Source organism: Enhydra lutris, unplaced genomic scaffold (genome assembly GCF_002288905.1).
Source record: "Enhydra lutris kenyoni isolate GAN:26980312 unplaced genomic scaffold, ASM228890v2 scaffoldscaffold13, whole genome shotgun sequence".
NCBI lineage: Eukaryota > Metazoa > Chordata > Mammalia > Carnivora > Mustelidae > Enhydra > Enhydra lutris.
In genome coordinates, this window is record NW_019154097.1 from 13,526,773 (window position 1) to 13,546,424 (window position 19,652).

General features: G+C 37.6%; 1 protein-coding gene across 1 annotated transcript in view; it reads left to right on the forward strand.

Annotated features, from left to right (window-relative positions):
- LOC111145804 (fukutin) overlaps window positions 1–19,652 on the forward strand; it is a 60,395-nt gene that overhangs the window by 17,481 nt on the left and 23,262 nt on the right. Inside the window, exons 4-8 of the mRNA XM_022501036.1 lie at window positions 1,117–1,394; window positions 2,053–2,185; window positions 9,553–9,682; window positions 12,542–12,675; window positions 14,106–14,233. Of these exons, the coding sequence (XP_022356744.1) occupies window positions 1,117–1,394; window positions 2,053–2,185; window positions 9,553–9,682; window positions 12,542–12,675; window positions 14,106–14,233 (803 nt within the window). The remainder of the gene's footprint in view (window positions 1–1,116; window positions 1,395–2,052; window positions 2,186–9,552; window positions 9,683–12,541; window positions 12,676–14,105; window positions 14,234–19,652) is intronic.

The following is a 19,652-nucleotide window of genomic DNA, read 5'->3' on the forward strand; positions in this document are numbered from 1 at the left end:
GCCTGCTTCTCCCTCCTGCTTGTGAGCTCTCTGTCTCTCTCTCAAATAAATAAAATCTTAAAAAAAGAAAAAAATGAAAAGAACCTTAGATTTGGTTGGATAAGACCTAAATACTGGCACTGGCTTTGCCTTTTATTAATTTCGGTTTTTTAGACTTCTGTGAGTCTGCTTTTTAATCTAGCGTACCTGTGCTACTTATTTTGTAAGATGGATGTCATGTGTAAATACCATAATGGTTATAAAAGTTGCTTGGAAATTTTAAAGTCCTGTTAGAATCTCAGGTGTTCTCAGTAATTAATACTATTTAATCATCCATAGCACTGGCTGTTGATATTAGAACTAAAAATCAACAGTATAAATTAATCTTGTTACATGAGATTTATACCATAACTAATAATGTTGGAAAATACATTTTGTTTCATAGTATGTCTATTTTCTAATGATTTGCATTATGGTGGACTTCTATTGAAGTAGCAGTTGAAGGTGCTGGGATATAAACTATGAGATGAAAGTACTTTTTTGAAGCATTTTATTTTTTTTAAAAGGTTTTATTTATTTATTTGACAGGGGGAGACACAGCAAGAGAGGGCACACAAGCAGGGGGTGGGAGAGGGAGAAGCAGGCCCTCTGCCCAGCAGGGAGCCTGTTGTGGGGCTCAGTCCCAGAACCCTGGGATCACTACCTGAGCCAAAAGCAGATGCTTAATGACTGAGCCACCCAGGCACCCCATGAAGCACTTTTGAAGATAAGAGATTAATAGAAGTTAAATTGAAAATTACAAGTTTTATTTTAAGTGTTATCCTTATATTAACATTTACTTTATAGATCTTAATCAGAGAACAATAACCTGAGCATTTTCTTTCCAAGGAAGAAAATGGTATTAATTTGCATAAAGGGAGTCTTTGAACATGTCCATCAAGCTATGTAGTTTCCCTTTTTGGTATTCTCTTTTATTCTCCCACCACCACCTTCCCCCTTACCACTCTTAGTTTGAAATCTTTGGGCAAAGAGCAGATGAGCAAAAAATATGTGTGGCTTAATTTGGTGTAAAAATCACTTTAGTTTTGCTACCAGTATTTGGTTAATATTTAAACTCGATGTTTCTTTGGTTTTTAGGAAGGCTGGTTTCGGATAGCTGAAAATATGGGATTTCAATGCCTAAAGATTGAGAGCAAAGATCCCCGGCTAGATGGGATAGACTCACTTTCTGGAACTGAAATTCCCCTGCACTATATCTGCAGATTGGCCAGTCATGCCATCCACTTGGTGGTCTTTCATGAGAGGAGTGGTAACTACCTCTGGCATGGCCATTTACGACTCAAAGGACATATGGATAGAAAATTTGTTCGTTTTCGAAAGTTACAGTTTGGTCGTTATCCTGGAGCTTTTGACAGGTAAATTCAGGATCTAAATAGGTGTTCTGAAACCTCTATTGTTCAGTCATGAATTCTTACTCTTTGTTTACACTTCGTAATTAAATCTAATATGTAATTCACACAAACCAGTTTTGAAATCTTAATGTTCAATGGGAAGAAATTCATGGACATGTGCATCAGGAAATAGATACAAGAATGTTCATAACAACATTGTTCTCAATGCCGTCAAACATTGTATATTCATACAATGAAATATTGTAGAGCATGGAATAAATGAATTAGTGCTCTCTGTAACAATAAAGATGAATTCTACAATATTGAGTGACAGAAGCAAGATGTAAAATAGTACAGCTCTTGATTATAAAAAGTGCAAGCAGAGGAGAAAATATGTTCGTGGATATATGCTTACATAGTAAACATGGTCAAAAGGTACAAACTTCCATTTATAAGATAAATAAGTTCTGGGGGTGTAATGTGCAGTTTGGTGACTATAGCTATCAGTGCTGTATTATATATTTGAAAGTTGCTGAGAGAGTAGATCTTAAAAAGTGGTATCAGAGGTTAACTGAGGACAATGTGCTTGATGTTTAGCTGTTTTACTTATGTTGTATATTTTGAAGAGGCTGCCAGTTTTCTGGGTTAAGTCCTTGTAATAAATCTTAACTTTTGTTTTCAGGCCAGAGTTGCAACAAATTACTGTTGATGGACTAGAAGTTTTCATCCCAAAAGATCCAGTGCGCTTTCTAGAAGAAATACCACACTCTAGGTTTATTGAGTGTAGGTATAAAGAAGCTCGAGCATTCTTTCAGGTTAGAAATAATCAAATGTACTTTTTAAATTAAAGGACATGTGTTTATTTTTAATATTTCTGGGGAGGGGTAGGAAATGAAGGGACTTAGGGAAAATCAGTAAGAAAGCATCTTTTTGATTCATCTGTTTTCTTCTAGATTGTTTTATTTTAATTTTTTAAGTAGATTAAAGATTTATTTATTTATTTATTTATTTATTTATTTATTTTTGCGAGAGAGATTGAGTGTGAGCATGAGCAGGGGGAAGGCAGAGGGAGAAGCAGACTTCCCACTGAGCAGGGAGCCCAATGCAGGACTTGATCCAGGATTGCAGGATCATGATTGGAGTTGAAGGCAGGCGCTTCACCAACTGAGCCACCCAGGTGCCCTAAAGTAGATTAAACATTAACCTTAAAAAATGATTTCTTCCCTATTTGAACGGTGCAATGTTTATGGAGCCATTGTTTTATTTGGATAGACTTTTGGTAGGTTTGGCACTGGCTCTGCTTTCAGTTGGGATATGCCATTTGCTTTATCAAAGGTGGTGTGTTCTTGAAGCCACCCCAGTTAGGAAGCAGCTGCTGTAGAAGATAGAGCATGTAGATGTGGAAAATATTTCATGGAAAATATACAGTTTTTCTCTTAGGGCTGGCAATGAATATGAATTTTTTTGTATTTATGAAGATTTTTGAAGGTAAATGCTACACAGAGACCAGTGCTCTTTGAACTTTACTTTATTCTGCTGCTGTAGCTTTCAATCCAATAAACATTTATTGAAAGCCTGTTTCCCAGGCACTCTGCTGACCTTGTAATGTAAAGATGATTTTGAGAGACGTGAAGGTTCAGCTCTAAGATACGACTTGAAACAGAAATACAATAAAAACAGATTTATGGAGGGGTTTTAGTACCCTAATCCTTCCACTTGCCCTTTATTTTCTGGGATTCCCTTCCAAAAAAACCTGTAGACACATGGACAGGAGTGGAATGGGGAAATGAAGTACCAGCTGTATCATTACTGGCCAAGTGCCCCACACCCGCAAATGCAAGGTTTTTCTGGTAGGCTTTGTTATTCCCCTGGACTGATGCCTGCCCGCCTTCCTGGTGGGTCCTCCCACCCCCGTCCCCTTAAATCTGTAATTGTGGAGCTGTGAAATGTACCCCAGGCAACCTCATGGATGAAAAGCTGGCAAACTGCATCTATGGATGGGCCGACTCATAGACAAGTGCTGATCCTCATTTATCACACAGTAATAACAGGACACAGAGGTGATGCAGCTTGGTGCTTGGACTTGACCACTCACTCTTTGGGCCTTAAGGGGCTTTTTTTTGGTTGCCACCTCTGTCAGAGCTCTTATCACAGTGAATTGTGAATGTATGTCTTGTCCCATGAACTTACTGATGACAGGCATCTTCTTTATTCACTTCTGTAACCCCAGTATCTAGAACAGCATCTGGCACAAAGAAAGGATCCTAGAATTATGGAAAAATGTATGGAGAATAAGCAGCTCATCTGAATCAAATGATTTTTTTTTTTAAATGACACTTATTAGGACTACTCCATTACCTAGCAAGCATTTTCCCAGACTCATTTTGTTGATCTTTGTGAGAAAGCAGTATAAAATGTAAAATGCTTCAGAATATTGATACATTATTAGGATAGTATCAAATTTTTAAAGTTCTATATTTTCATTCTTGCTTTTTAAATTCTCAAACACTCAATGAGCATTTGAGTAAAGGATATGAATGACAGATGCTCAGAGGGCTTATCATATATAGCCTCATAGTTTTGGTGTAAAGTACCTGTTGGTGTAAAGTACTGGAGATATAATCCTGATTGGAGGTTTATATTTATAGTAGGATCTTGTGTGTCCTTCCCTTACAGTAAGGTATACTTGTGATTTCTAATTTGCTTTTCTCTTTTGCTGTTGTATTGGTATTACTAATGTGGGGTGCCTAATTAGGTTGATAACTCTTTATTCTTATTATTTAAAATGTTTCATTCTTCATCATCATTCAAAAGTACCAGGAGGGTCAGTTTTCAAATTGAAGTGAGTATACATAACTTTGAACACTTGATGGCGCCAAACAATCTGAAATATAATGCCTCGTGTATAACAAGCAATGATCTAATCTATTAGAGCTCATAAAACAACCTTCTTTCTATATCTAATATTTTTTTCTTTGGGAAACATTCTCAAACTTTCAGGAAAGTTATAAATAAAATACAAATAACTTTTTCCTGAACCATTTGGGAGTAAGTTGGTGACTATGTATCCTACAACCTCAAATAATTTAGTATTTTCCCAAAACAAGAACATTGGCCTACATTGTCTTAATAAAAAAATCAGGAAGTTAACACATAGATTATCACCATTTAATCCCATTCAGGTTTTACTATGTAATAAAAGGATCCATTCAGAGTAAAATATGATAAAAGAATTTAGAATCACGTGTTGTATTTAATCTTTCTTTTTCCCTCTCTTTTTAAAAAGATTTTATTTATTTTAGGGAGAGAAAGAGAATGTGAGTGTGGAGGGGGGGTTGGTAAAGGGAGAGGGAGAAGAAGAATCCCAAGCAGACACTGCACTGAGCGTGGAGCCTGACCCAGTGCTTGATCTCAAGGCCCTGAGATCATGACCTGAGCGGAAATCGAGTCAGTCACTTAACCGACTGAGCCACAGGGGCCCCCTGTATTTAATTTTTCTCTCCGTAGTTTCCTCTTGTCCTTAATGATTTCATAGTTCTTTTTTAAACTTTTATGACTTGGATGCTTTTGAGGATTACAGGCCAGATATTTTGTAGATTGTCCCTTCTTTGAGGTTTGTCTGGGTTTTCCTCAGGTAATATACCTGTAGTAGGAATAATGCAGAAGTGATTTTGTGCTCTTCTCATTACATCCTGTCAGGTGCTGCATGGTTGTGATTTGTCCTGTTACTGTTGATATTCACACTGAGCACTTGATTAAAGTGGTATCTCTAGCTTCACCCCTGTGAAGTTTCTGTTTTTTCCTTTGTAACTAATAAAAATTTGGTATGAATCTTTTTTAAAGGTTTATTTATTAGAGAGAGAGAACGCATGCACGAGGGGTGGGGAGGGGCAGAGGGAGAGAGAAAGAATCCTAAGTAGGCTCCCTGTTGAGTGTGGAGCCAGTCATGGAGCTCCATCTCTTGAACCATGAGATCATGACAGGAGCCGGAATCAGTCAGAAGCTCAACCGACTGAGCCATCTAGTGCCCTGGAGGTACTTTAAAACCAGGTAAATGTTGTCAATATCCTCAGGCTCCTGGGTAGCCCAGTTAGTGAAGTGTCGGACTCTTGATTTCAGTTCAGGTCATGATCTCAGGGTCATGAGGTTGGGCCCCACATCAGACTCTGCACTGGGCATGGAGCCTGCTTAAGATTCTCCCTCGACTCCTTCTCACCTCCCTACTACTGCATGTGTTCTCTGTCTCTTAAAAAGTAATTGTCCAGGGGCGCCTGGGTGGCTCAGTGGGTTAAAGCCTCTGCCTTCGGCTCAGGTCATGATCCCAGAGTCCTGGGATCGAGCCCCGCATCGGGCTCTCTGCTCGGCGGGGAGCTTGCTTCCTCCTCTCTCTCTCTGCCTGCCTCTCTGCCTACTTGTGATCTCTGTCTGTCAAATAAATAAATAAAATCTTTAAAAAAAAAAAAAAAGTAATTGTCCATAGGGGTGCCTGGGTGGCTCAGTGGGCTAAAGCCTCTGCCTTCGGCTCAGGTCATGATCCCGGAGTCTTGGGATCGAGTCCGACATCGGGCTCTCTGCTCGGCAGGGAGCCTGCTTCCCCCTCTCTCTCTGCCTGCCTCTCTGCCTACTTGTGATCGCTGTCTGTCATATAAACAAATAAAATCTTAAAAAAAGAAAAAAAGTAATTGTCCATATCCTTATCAATCTTTCAGTGTATTTGTTTACATCAGTCTGAACTCGAGTTTCCTATTTTATTCAATAGGTTATAGTCCATTACTTTCTTTTTAAAAAATTAATTAATTCATATTTTTTTTTAGTAATCTCTACACCCAGTGTGGGGGTTGAACTCACAACCTGGAGATCAAGAGTCACGTGCCCTTTTGACTGAGCCAGCCAGGCGCCCCCTTTATTTTCATTATTTATTTTGATCCTCAAATTGTTCCCTGTTTGGCCAGTGGGAATTTCTTCATGATGGTTTCCGTGTCTTTTTAACATGTCTTCATTATTTTTTGAGTACTTTTTTGCTCTTTGGAGCAAGATGCTCTAGGTCCATCTTGTAATTTCCCTGCAACAACACTGGAATCAGCCATTTCTCCAAATCCTGGTTCCTTTTAGAAGCCAAGGTTTGGATGCCAGGTGTGCTCATTGCTACGCGGTTTTTGTTGCACACAGGCCCTCTCAGTGACAGTGTGTATGCGTGTGTGTATTTATTTCTGTATCTGTCTATCTGTCAAGATTCATGAATTCACCGTGATATAGCGAGTCCCAACTACTTTATGTTTCAGTTAAATAGCATAGGGTTTGTTTCCTTATTTATGACTCCCTTCTCAAACAATGAGAAACTTGACTCCTATTATTATTAATATATTTGCTTATTTGTTCAGTCTCCTGTCATTGCTTCTGTCCCCTCTCCCCTATGGTTGCTCTCCTCACTCTGCTTGAATGTTGCTAATCTCCCTCTGGGGTGCCCCCATCTGTGGACACACTTCTCAAACTGCTCAGGCTCTGACTCCCCACACTGGATATGGAGGGGGTGTCCTCTCCATGTGGATTTCCTCACCACTTGCTCAGGCTCTGATAGCCATACCAGGCCACCCATGTGCCTTTTCTTGCTCTGCCTTACCTAATAGTTCTAGTATTGGACAGTTCAGGAAGGGAGAAGAAATGCTCTCTTGGCTTACTTCATTTACTTTTATTTTCTCAGTCTACCAAGAAGTTTAGAAGTAGGATAACATACATTTTCTTGAACTTGGTTTTGTTTTAGCAGTAACCATGAAAAAATAATTAATGACTTTCAGTCCAGTCTGATGAATTCCAGTGAAAAACCAGAGGGAAATATGGAACTATCTGGACACCTGGCCTAGGGATATCTACAGAGCTATATTATCCTTCTTCTTCTACTAATTTTTTCCTGAGACTTTGGAAAATTTTCTAAGTCTTAATTCCTCATCTATAAAATAAATGGGTACCTTCTGTCACGTTTTTTTCAGTCTATATTTTGGGGGAAGTCTGGGGAAAGGTTACCTGAATAGCAAAGATCAAATGGACATGATGTTTAAATTAGGATTTTGTCCTTTTCTAGAAGTGTGATAAGCCCAAGATTGATATAAGACATTTTTAAGTAGGAAAAAACATTCATACTACAATTTAAAAAATCCCTAACAGATGCAAAAGGTTTATAGGTGTATACACTTTAATATATGTGCAGTCAATTCTAAGAAATGGAATTTCTGGGAGTGTCATGCTACGAAAGGTATATCAGAGGTGAGAGTATGTCCATGCAGGGGCAGGCTCAATAGGACATAACTATCAGAGTAATATTTTTATCAAGCACTGAGTTTTCATGTCTGTTACTTAATTTGACCCTTTCAGTTACTCTTTGAAATAAGGCAAGTATTTGCCTTTGACAATTTAAAAAAAAAAAAAAGAGGTTTCAGTAGGCTACACAGTCATTATTGGCTGAGCATAGACTAAATCCTGCATCTTCAGTGTTTTCCACCACACCCAGGATAAGAACATTTGCCTCCCATTCCAACCCTGTGTTCCAAGAGAAGCTATGGCTTTGAGAATGTTTTCATGTCGAAGGCATCCTGTATGATTTGTATGTTCTAGAGAGAAGGAAACTTATCTTCTGGGATCCCACTTTCTTCCTAGGGATACTTTTTTCTTAAGATCCTTAGAGTCTCTCCAGCAACTGTATTTTCTCCTGCTATATTGTAAAAGAATGACAGGGTATTATAGGATATTACAGACAGGGCCTAATGCAGGAGGGGCTTAGTCATCTATTCATTTACCCATTTATCACTATGTGATACTCACATATTATGTATTAGGCACCATTCCAGATTTATACATACAGTGTTGGGGAGGTTTAGTACATGCCTTCAAGGAACCATCTTTACAACCTAGTGGAGGAAACATAAGTAAAACCAACAATGTGAATTTAAAAAAAAGAATTATAGTGGAAGTGTATATAAGTGGTAACTTATAAACTCATTAGATTCCTTCATCTTTGTCTATATCTAGGACAAATATTATTCTTTGCTGAACAAAAGGGTAGCACTGGGAGGGTAGCACTGGCAGAATAAATACATCCTCATAGGAAAATTAGGGAATGTTTTTCGGAAGGTAGAACTCAAAGATTTTGTTAGTCAAGAGCACTCCAGATAAAGGAAACATGTATAAAGGCACAGAGGCTTGAAAAGTTGTGGAATATTTGGGGAGGTAGAAGTTATTGCTGTGTTCTAAAGTGTGAGGACGGTGGTGATGAGACCGGACTAGTAGTCAGGGACCAGAATGCAAATGTCCTTGTCTGCCATGTGAAGAAGTTTAGATTTTGAGTCATAGACAGAGAAGCATCACTAAATTTATAGTGTTTTCCTCAGTGTAGACTACCCTAAAAATGAAGAAAATTAGAAAAGCATGACTAGGTAAATGATAATAATAATATTTGTATAGAACTTCATAATTTATGAGCCATTTTTCTGTCATCCATTGTGTCATTAACTCTCCACAGCAGTCCTACAAAGTGTAATTATTGTCCTTTAGTGACTGATGAGGAAATCGTATCTAAGAGAGGTTTGTTCTTTCATTCTCTCACTCATTCAGCAGATGTTCAGGTGCTGCTCTGGGCACTCGAGATAAAGTGATAAAATGAAGTCACTTTCCTCATGGAGTTTATGTTCTTCTGAGGTGATACGCCCAGCATCACAGCTAATAAGAAGCGGGGCTAAACTTGAACACAGATAATCTGAATCAAAATCCCAGGCTCTTTCTTTTATACTCTATAGTCTCTAAAGACCAATTGGATCAGTGAATCATGAAAATGGCACAATTCATTTTGTTCAGATATGCTTATAGCTCTCAGAATTAGTTTTCTTCTAACTGTCCTATCTGATAAATTGTGATGTGAAGGGAGTTCATAAACGTGTAAGTCTCATCCTTTGGGAATTCTGGTTATACTCCTTCCCCTTTAACTTGTCTTTTCTAGAATCTGCTCCTGTAGTCTCATAGATAGGCAACTAACAAGAAACTCTGAAACTTGATTTTTTTAATAATAGAAAAATATGCATACTATGGGGTTAATTTAGATTTAATTAGATGTCCGATTTAATTTAGATGTCATGGAAATATTTCTAGCAATTTAGAAATGGCTGTAATAACTGACTATTTGTTATATCTGTAGCAGTACCTTGATGATAACACTGTGGAAGCTATGGCCTTTCGGAAGAACGCAAAAGAATTATTGCAACTGGCAGCCAAAACATTAAAGAAATTGGGAGTACGGTTCTGGCTGAGCAGTGGAACTTGTCTAGGTAAAATTCTTGTTGCTCTACATTTGTCTTTTTATCTTATCATCCTCTTTGGCTTTAGGGGTGACTGCTTGAGATGACAAAACATCAGTGATACTGGAAGTGTCATACTTACAGACACAATAAACATAGTGCATGGAGCAGGAATTTATTGATTTCTTTAAAGAAATTAATTTCAGAAACATAAAAGAGAGTTAGGAAGGCCATGTTGTATTTACCAAAAACTGTAAATCATGTATAAAACTTGTAGACTATATTTGATCTTGAGGCAGTCCTTGGATTAGCATTTTATTATTTCTGTCCCGAAGATTGTTCTGCCGTTAAAAAACAAAAACAGAAACAAAACCCCTGTTCTATTTCTTCACTTACACACCACACAAATGAGAGGAAGACTGAAGGGGTATAATAAGGTCTTTGCACAAGTCTTTTCCAGGTCACTGATGCTCTCACTGGTTGAACATCACTGCCTTACCACATTCCACTCATCCTGAGATGGGGAAATGTAGACATTTCTAGAGTCCTTTTGCGACTAGAATCAGAGAAAGATTTTCTTTCCACTATATGTTAGATCGAATTTCTTGGAATTTAGAATTCTTTAGAATCTAAATTCTGTTGTTTTTATTCCCTCTTGTTTATAACTGTAGTTGGTCATAACTGTATTCTTTTTTTATTATAACTTTATTTATACAAAATTAATTCTGCTCCTGTTTTTATAGTGTTACCATATAATTTATTGTCCAATTCTAAGAGTCTTTTGAGAGTGAAAAGGAATGCCATTAATAATGTTGGTGTGACAGGTGTAAACTGGAATATATGGTTATCTTATTGTGGAAATTCATGTGTTCTTCCTGTCATGGAGCTTATAGTAAGAGTAAGCCAAGAAAAAAAATACAGTTCACATATGTATGTGATATATGCTTTAAGGTTTAACTTTTTTTTTTTAATATATATTTTATTTATTTATTTGACAGACAGATCACAAGTAGGCAGAGAGGCAGGCAGAGAGAAACAGGAGGAGGAGGCAGGCTCCCTGCTGAGCAGAGAGCCCGACGCGGGACTCGATCCCAGGACCCTGAGATCACGACCTGAGCCGAAGGCAGAGGCTTTAACCACTGAGCCACCCAGGCGCCCGAACTTTTTTTTTTTAAAGATTTTATTTATTTATTTGACAGACAGAGATCACAAGTAGAGAGGCAGGCAGAGAGAGAGGAGGAAGCAGGCCCCCCAAAGAGTGGAGAGCCCAATGTGGGACTTAATCCCAGCACCATGGGATCATGACCTGAGCTGAAGGCAGAGGCTTTAACCCACTGAGCCACCCAGGTGCCCCTAAGGTTCAACTTTTTGGAGCAATATTGTTTTATAAACTATGTCTTCAGAAATACTTCTTAATTACTTGTCATGATTTAAAAAAAATTTTTTTTAAAGTAGGCTCCACAGCCAGCATGGAGCCCAACTCAGGGCTTGAACTCATGACCCTGAGATTAAGACTTGAGTTGATATCAAAAGTTAGATGCTTACCCAACTGAGCCACCAAGGCGCCCTTAAAGAGCCTTCCATTTTTAATAGTTTATGTTTCTTTGATGGATGTGGAGTGTGGATTTTTCTCAAGCTAGGGATGAGACGCCATCCTAGACTTCTAAAGATATATGTTACAGTGAAATTAAAGTTTAGAATGCCAAACAGTGTTGCCCAATAGCAATGCCTATAAAGACAATTATAGACATTCACATACTTTCTGAATAATTTGGATGAAAGAATTAGAAGGATATTAGGGGAGACCCAAGAGCCCTTAGTAGTATTAAGGTATAGATTTTGGTTTTTTTAAACAGTACTATAGCACCTAATTGAGAAGTAGGTACATTGTAAATATACCTAGAAATATCTTTTGATATTGACAATGTGCTGAAAATTGAGGATAGTACTTCTCTTTTTTATGTGACCCATCAGGGGCACCTGGTATTGCAGTCAGTTAAGTGACCAACACTTGGTTTTGGATATGATCTCAGGATCCTGAGATAGAGCCCTTCGTTGGGCTCTGTGCTCAGTGGGGAGTCTGCTTGAGTTTCTTCTCTCCCTCCCTCCACACTTAGATGCTCTTTCTCTCTAAAATAAATAAATCTTTATATGATGCATCAGGCACAAGCTGTTCAGATCTGTTAAGTTTTACAAATTATTGCTCAGGAAAGGCATATTGGTTAAGCAAAAGAATTAGATTATATTTTTTAGCATATCTTAAAGGCAGCCTTCATCATTAGAAGTTTATGATCAAACATTCTCAAAAGTAATTTAATTTTTTTTAATGGATGGCCCAGTTAACATTTTTTTTTTAAGATTTTATTTATTTATTTGAGAGAGAGAGAGAATGCAGGGAAGGAGCAGAGGGAGAGGGATAAGCAGACTCTGCATGGAGTGCAGAGCCTGACGCAGGACTCACTTGATACCACAGCCCTGAGATCATGACCTGAGCTGAAATGCCCAACTGACTGACCTACCCAGGCCAACTGACTGAGCCACCCAGGCAGCCTGGCCCAGTTAACATTATTAAAAATAATAGTTTATTTAGAAATTAAAATACATCATAAAATTTTTGAGGATGCTAAGTCTTCAGCACAGTAAAAATGAAGGAAAGAAAGAAAGAGAAAAAGAAAGGAAGGTTCTTCAACAGATGGCTTCTTATAACCACAGATTTTAGTTTGGGATTTCATCTTTTAAAAATATTTTTGGTAAAGCACTGTAAGTCTAATCTTAAGAAATACCTTAAGAAATAAAATCCACTCTTACAAAGATCATACAATAGTGACTAATTTTTTCCAAACTTAAATTTTTAAAAAATTTTCTTTTTTTTTTCTTCTTTATTTTTAGGGTGGTATCGGCAATGCAACATTATTCCATATAGTAAAGATGTTGACCTAGGAATTTTTATACAAGATTATAAATCTGATATTATTTCAGCATTTCAGGATGTAGGACTTCCACTCAAACACAAATTTGGGAAGGTCAGTAATAAAAACCTGCTTTACTTCATAAGTACCATGTCTCAAAAGAAAAGTTTATATTAAACAGCTCAGAGATGGTTAAGAATGTTACATGTGTATCACTCAGTATTGGCCAGGATAAGCTCAGCAGAAGCTTATTACATGACTTTTGCACTACTTAAGGAAACTGGAAAATCTGGCTTACTGTTGACAATGAGAAGGGGAAAAGGGTCTTGAACTCTTATAATGTAATTAATATACCATATAATGTAAAATTAATACAGTTATTAAGAATCTCACCTACCCTACCTGAAGTTATAATGTTTCTCATAAGTCACTTAATTTTATATTCACTTAGGCATCCTATCATCAACATGAAATGGTCCTTTGGGGCTAAGGATTAAAAACAGAATCATTTCAAATAGTACTTGAATTTCTTATTTATTTCACATATTCTGGGTTATAGCAGTTTTCTCAGAGTTGAACTAGGAATAGGTCATCATGACTTAAATGAAATCTTTTTTTAGACAATTTGATTTTTATGCCCTAAGCCCATGATTCCTTGCAGACATCTTACTTTTTTTTTTTTTTCAAATGACGTCTTACTCTTAATTTGGTTGTTCCCAGAAAGGTGTTGTGCTGGAAAGCAAGTAGAAGTATGTTTAATACTGAAAAATTACATTCTTTATTGTAATTAGTTTATTAAAAAAATTTAATAAAATATTCTCCAGAGGTCAGAGTCAAAGCAGTTGAACTCTAGGCATGCAGCAAATGTTTATACTCACTTTCTCCCTGGCACTGCACTCTGCACCTGGGACACAAAGATCAGTATGTTACAGTACTTATCTTTGAGGAGTTCACTGTCTAATTGGGAAAAAAAACTACATAATAATTATGTGATTGGTGCTATAACAAGACAGATACACCACGTCTAATGAGAACACAATTATTTGTAGGTTAAGTTTCTTTAGGGAAATGCTCTCAGACTTCTTTGTATCTTTAACTTTTATTTTTTTCATATAATATAATTTATGGAAAATTGGTAGGTTTCTATGATGCCACATTTATTTAAGTACCTATTATTGATTGAGATGAGAGACTTATTTCCTAATAGTTTTACTTGATTATTTAAAGGGAGTTATTTTTCTTTGGTTTCTTTCCTTTATTCAGAAAGGGGCTCAGGAACAGAATGTTCTGCAGAGTGGTAATTTAGCTACTGTAAGTTATTTACTCTGGGTTTTCATTAATTGTCAGAAGTAACATTATTTTATATGCATTTAAGAAAGAAATCAAATGTTGGCATACTACTGATAAATCCCAATTTCAGAGATGTTCCAGCTTGAAAAAACATATTATCTTAGAATCCGTATTCTCTCTATATAAAACAAATTTTTTTAAAGAATATATATTTCCTTTGTTTCAGTCTGTGAAGGTTTTCATCTTCATCCTAGGTAGAGGACAGCTTGGAACTATCTTTCCAAGGAAAAGATGATATAAAACTCGACATTTTTTTCTTCTATGAAGAGACTGACCATATGTGGAATGGAGGCACTCAGGCCAAAACGGGAAAAAAATTTAAGTATGAACCAGATAAGTACTTATAAAAGGGTCTAGAAAAGTAACTTAGGAAGGTAGAAATAAGGAAGTAACTGAAAATGAAAAACAAATGAAAGACTGTCACAGCTTCACTCTTAGCTAATACTTTCTCAGTTTACCCATAAAGCCCAATTATGTTTGGAAAGTATGGACTACTTATAAGGACAGTGTAAGAGGAGGAAGTGCCCCTGGGACTTCAGTCCAAAGAGTCATTATGATTAGAAGCTCTTGAGTCATCAGAAAGGGAAAACCAAAACAAGGAACACAAAAACCAAGCAGAGCCTTAGCCGAAACACTGATTGGGTGTTAGAGTTATGGGAGATTGTTAATTTGATGGAAATGAGTAAGGGTCCATAGGAAGGTGATAGTCAAGTGAAGTTTAAGTGAACTGAACTGGAACTGAACTCTGAGGCCAGGAATGCTCGGCAAGCTCTGGAATGTGCCTTCAACAGTGACTGAGGGCTGATCCTTAAAGCATACTTGTTGAGCTTAACAGCTACCGTATTTTGTCAAATGTAAGATGATATGGATTGTAAGATGCACCATTATTTTATGTGCTACTCAGAAAGGAAGAATACTGCCAATTATAATTCTAAGACACATGATTCACAGATGGAAAAATTTGGGTGGGGGAAATGTCTTGGAATTGATGGAGTACGGTATGTTAGATTGACGTTTTTAACATTTTTTTTAATGCTGCTACAGTAAAACTCTGATGAGAAAAGACAAAAATGACATTAGAGTAACAATGCTCTCCTTTATGAAGCAGTTGACCTATTCTTAATTCTGAGAGAGAAAGAGAGGAGAGGCGAATGAATGGGAATGAGAACCCAAAGAGCATGGGGTTTGGAGTCAGGCAGAGCTGGGGACCTTCGCTGGACCCTAACCTATTTGTGGCCTTTAGCTTTTTCTCTGAACATTAAGCTCCTAGTCTGTTAAGTTTGGGTAGCACTACTGTGCGTTTGGCTATTAAGAACATTTTGCATGTGTTAACACCTCTGATCGTCAAAACAATCTTAGGAGGCAGGTATTCTGTGAGAGGCTGGAAAGTAAGTAGTTTGTTCAAGACCACACAGCAAATAATGGAAGGACTCAGACAGCTCCCTGTCCTTTAGCCACTGCTCCCCACTGCCCCCCAGTATACCTGATGATATGAGGCACCTGGCATAATGCTCAGCACTAAGTTAATCAGTAAATGATGGTTATCATTGTTATTATTATGATTACTAAAATGATTATCATCATTATTCTCATTATTATGATAGTTACGTGAGCAGAAGCTTCAATTTGCCTACGTAGCTGAGATTGGAGCTTCTATCATTAAATAAATTTGAGCCATTGAGCTGAGTGGGGAGTGTTCTGTGACATGGAAGAGAAATGCTATATTCAGACTGGTTTCTCGTCTACGGCCATACCACCCTGAACGCGCCCGATCTCGTCAGACTGGTTTCTCCCGGCTACATCGACACCCTTTTGGTATTGCTGAATCTTTATTTGAAGGCAAGGAGTCTTCATGTACTGTTAAATTCTGGAGGTTTGAGAATAATCCAAACCTTTTTCTCAAAGTCATAAATATATCCCCAAATTGACATTGACCCCAGAGCATATGCTTGAAACTTTTATTTAATATAAAAAATTATTTTGCTTTATGACAATAACAAATTCAAGCTGGGTAAGCTCTGAAATTAATAAGTTGAAGAATATATAATTGACATTCTCACTGTGGCTAGGTGAATGGGGGTAAGTGTTTATGACATTCAGCTGTAGTTGTTTTATTCAGATATAATAAAGAAGGTGAATTTGGGGGTGCCCGGGTGGCTCAAATAGTTGAATGTCCAACTCTCGGTTTCAGTTCAGGTCATGACCTCAGGGGCATGAGATGGAACCTGCATCAGGTTCTGTGCTCAGCATGGAATCTACTTGGGATTTTCTGTCCCCCTCTCTCTGCCCCTTCCTCTTGAGCTCCCTCTCTCTTTCTCTAAAATAAATAAGTAAACCTTAAACTTTTAAAAACACACACACACAAAAGCTGAATTTAACATATAATTTAGAGGTTTCTTTAAAAACTGTAGTGTAGGGGGCACCTGGGTGGCTCAGTGGGTTAAGCCTCTGCCTTCAGCTCAGGTCATGATCTCAGGGTCCTGGGATCGAGTCCCACATCGGGCTCTCTGCTCCGCAGGGAGCCTGCTTCCTCCCCTCTCTCTCTCTCTGCTTGCCTCTCTGCCCACTTGTGATCTCTCTCTGTCAAATAAATAAAATCTTTAAAAAAAAAAAAAAACTGTAATGTAGCACAGAAATGAAAGGGATGGAGCCTGTTTGCTTGCTTTTGAATCCCGGCTTTATACTTACCAGCTGTATTACCTTGGACAAGTTATTTAACCTCTCTGTGCCTTAGTCTCCTCAAGTGTAAAATGGGAATAATAAAAGAAATTGCTACATGGAATGGCTTTAAGGATTAAGTGAGTTAATACACAAAAAGTATTTTGAAGAGAATTAAAGATATCCTGAGTGCCAAGTAATTACTAGCTTCTATTACTACTACTGTATTAGTAGGACAGGGATAAAGAAAATAATTTCTCTTCTTAGTCTTATGAGAAACTTACAGATTAGATACCTATGTAATTAACTCAGTATTAAACTGCCAAGTCTATTCTTAAAGAACTCGTATGAGGATGTCACCTATTTTCTAAGAAAGATACTTTTTAGAGCCATTATTATAATTCTGTTATTCTTAAATTTTCCTTCTAAGGCTTGAATTTCTTTCTTCACTGACATGATCTGAAACGCACAAACTTCAAAAGAATGGTTCATTTCTAACCACTACATTTCTGCATAGAAAGAGCTTCTTTCATTCTGCTTTAACTGCTCTTTATGGTAGCAGTGTTTGGGAAGTGTGAAGTGTTCTGATTATTTAACAAGAGAAATGAGCAGTGATGGAACTGTCTGGACAGATGGTGTGAGTCCCAGATTTTCTATCCTGTTACTGTGACCTTAAAAGGCAGAGAAAAGAACAGGGGATGGCTGTGTAGAGTAGTTTCTTTGGAAGATTCCCCCAGCCATATGCCATTTTCATTCTTTTCAGCACTGTTTACTTGAAGGAACTATAGTATTTTCACCACTACTGTGGAGAGGGGGGAAGAAAAAACCCAACTTTTAAAGCTAGTCTAAAGGTCTTCTTATCTGTATAATATTTTATTTGTATTCATGTATAGTTAATTCTGAGAAAAGCTTAATAATATCATAGAATGCTTACCATTAAAAAAAAAAACAGACTAAAGAGGAACTCAGAAAGGAAGAAAAACGTTCCCCCTTTTGAAACTTCACTCTGCATGCCTGCAGAATGAAGTTTTTGGCCCTCAGATGTAATGATAATATTAACAGTATCAAAAATGTTAATGTAACAATAATAAAGACACAGCTACTAGGGTATCAGCTGGTTATCTGGCACGTGGTGGGTCCTTTATGTTTGTTATCTCAAACAGTCCTCACATTATCCATGTGGGTTAGATGTTCTTACTCCCAGTTAGATATGAGGAAACTAATGCTCAGAGAAGTGAGGTATCTTGCTCATTAATGGCAGGACCAAGATTTAACTCCAGAGCTGTTGGACTCTTCAGTCTATATGCTTATTTCAAAGACTTGCTAGGTTGAATGAGTTAATACATGAAATGCATTTAAAAATAGTACCTGGCACATAGGAAGTGATCTATAAACATTACTGCTGCCACTATCATTACAATAGTATTACTACTATTACTGCTACTGTGTTGCTCTGACACAAAGCAGGGACCTTCAACAAAGTGGTAACTTGGATTAGTTACTCCAGTGGGTCTCTGAATTTTTTTTTTTTAAAGATTTTATTTATTTATTTGTCAGAGAGAGCGAGAGAGCACACAAGCAGGCAGAGTGTCAGGCAGAGGCAGAGAGAGAGGAGCAAGGAACCTGATGCGGGACTCGATCCTAGGACCCTGGGATCATGACCCGAGCCGAAGGCAGCGGCTTAACTGACTGAGCCACCCAGGCGTCCCAGGTCTCTGAATTTTTTATACTTACTTTTCTTCTCTGGAGTCCCTGTCACTAGTAATAAAAAGTGACCTGTGCCACCAGGATGTGATGTTTTATTCTACAACTTCACAGTTTCTGCAGATACTGCCCAGGTTTCATGGGGATATTTCTTTCTTTCCCATCTGAATCAGCAGATACAAGTAGAGGCAAGAAGTTGGAGAGGTAATAATAAAAATTAACTTTGAATATTTGCCATGTGCCAGGCACAATGCCAAGCTTTTATATGCATCATCTCATTTAATCTTCACAAGTTTATGAGGGAGATCTTAATCTTCTCACCTTCATTTTATAGATGTGGAAATTAAGGCAGAGCTAAGACTCAGACGTGGGGCCATATCACTTCAGAGCCAAGATTCTTAGAGTGTAGACAATGTTTGTGTCAGCATGACCTATCATATTATGCCTAATCCTTCTATGAAAATAGACCTTCTATTCAGTGATGTTATCAGGGTAATATAGCTACCTCTATCCTCTAATAGGAAATATGCTACATCCTGGGCTAGTAGTGGTTCCTTATGTCTTCTTTAAAAAAATTTTTTTAAATTTTTTAAGTTTAATTTTATTTTTTGTGTGTGTGTTCCAAAATTCATTGTTTATGCACCATACCCAGTGCTCCATGCAATACGTGCCCTCCTTAATATCCACCATTAGGCTCACCCAACCTCCCTCTCCCCTCCAAAACCCTCAGTTTGTTTCTCAGAGTCCACAGTCTCTCCTGATTTGTCTCCTCCTCCGATTTCCCCCAACTGATATTTGTAGTTTCTGCTTATTATACAGATCTTCAGAAAATTTGGATTTGTTCTCTGTGGGACTAGACTCCTGTCCAGGTGTGGCTCTGATATAATGTAATGTTTCATTTCTGCAGAGTGTATTTACTAACTCTATGTGCTAAGGATTCTCATGTGAACATACTTAGGTTCTGCTCTCAACGTTCTCATAATATGGACCAAGAAACAAATTATTAAAGTACTTTATCAGTAGTGTATAGTAATTGAAGTATGTATTGTATATAATTGAGATACCAGATCAAAGTCTGTCTAGAAGCAACAGCAAGGAAGTGTGGCTTAAAAATAAAGAAGTTTGTTAGGTAGACTTGGTAGGAATATGGAGAAAGTCCTGATAATAATTTTGCTTAGGTGTGGGAGTCAAGATGGCGGAGAAGTAGCAGGCTGAGACTACTTCAGGTAGTGGGAGATCAGCTAGATAGCTTATCTAAAGATTGCAAACACCTACAAATCCAATGGGAGATCGAAGAGAAGAAGAACAGCAACTCTAGAAACAGAAAATCAACCACTTCTCCGCCCGTCCTACCTTTCAGAAAGTGGTTGATTTTCTGT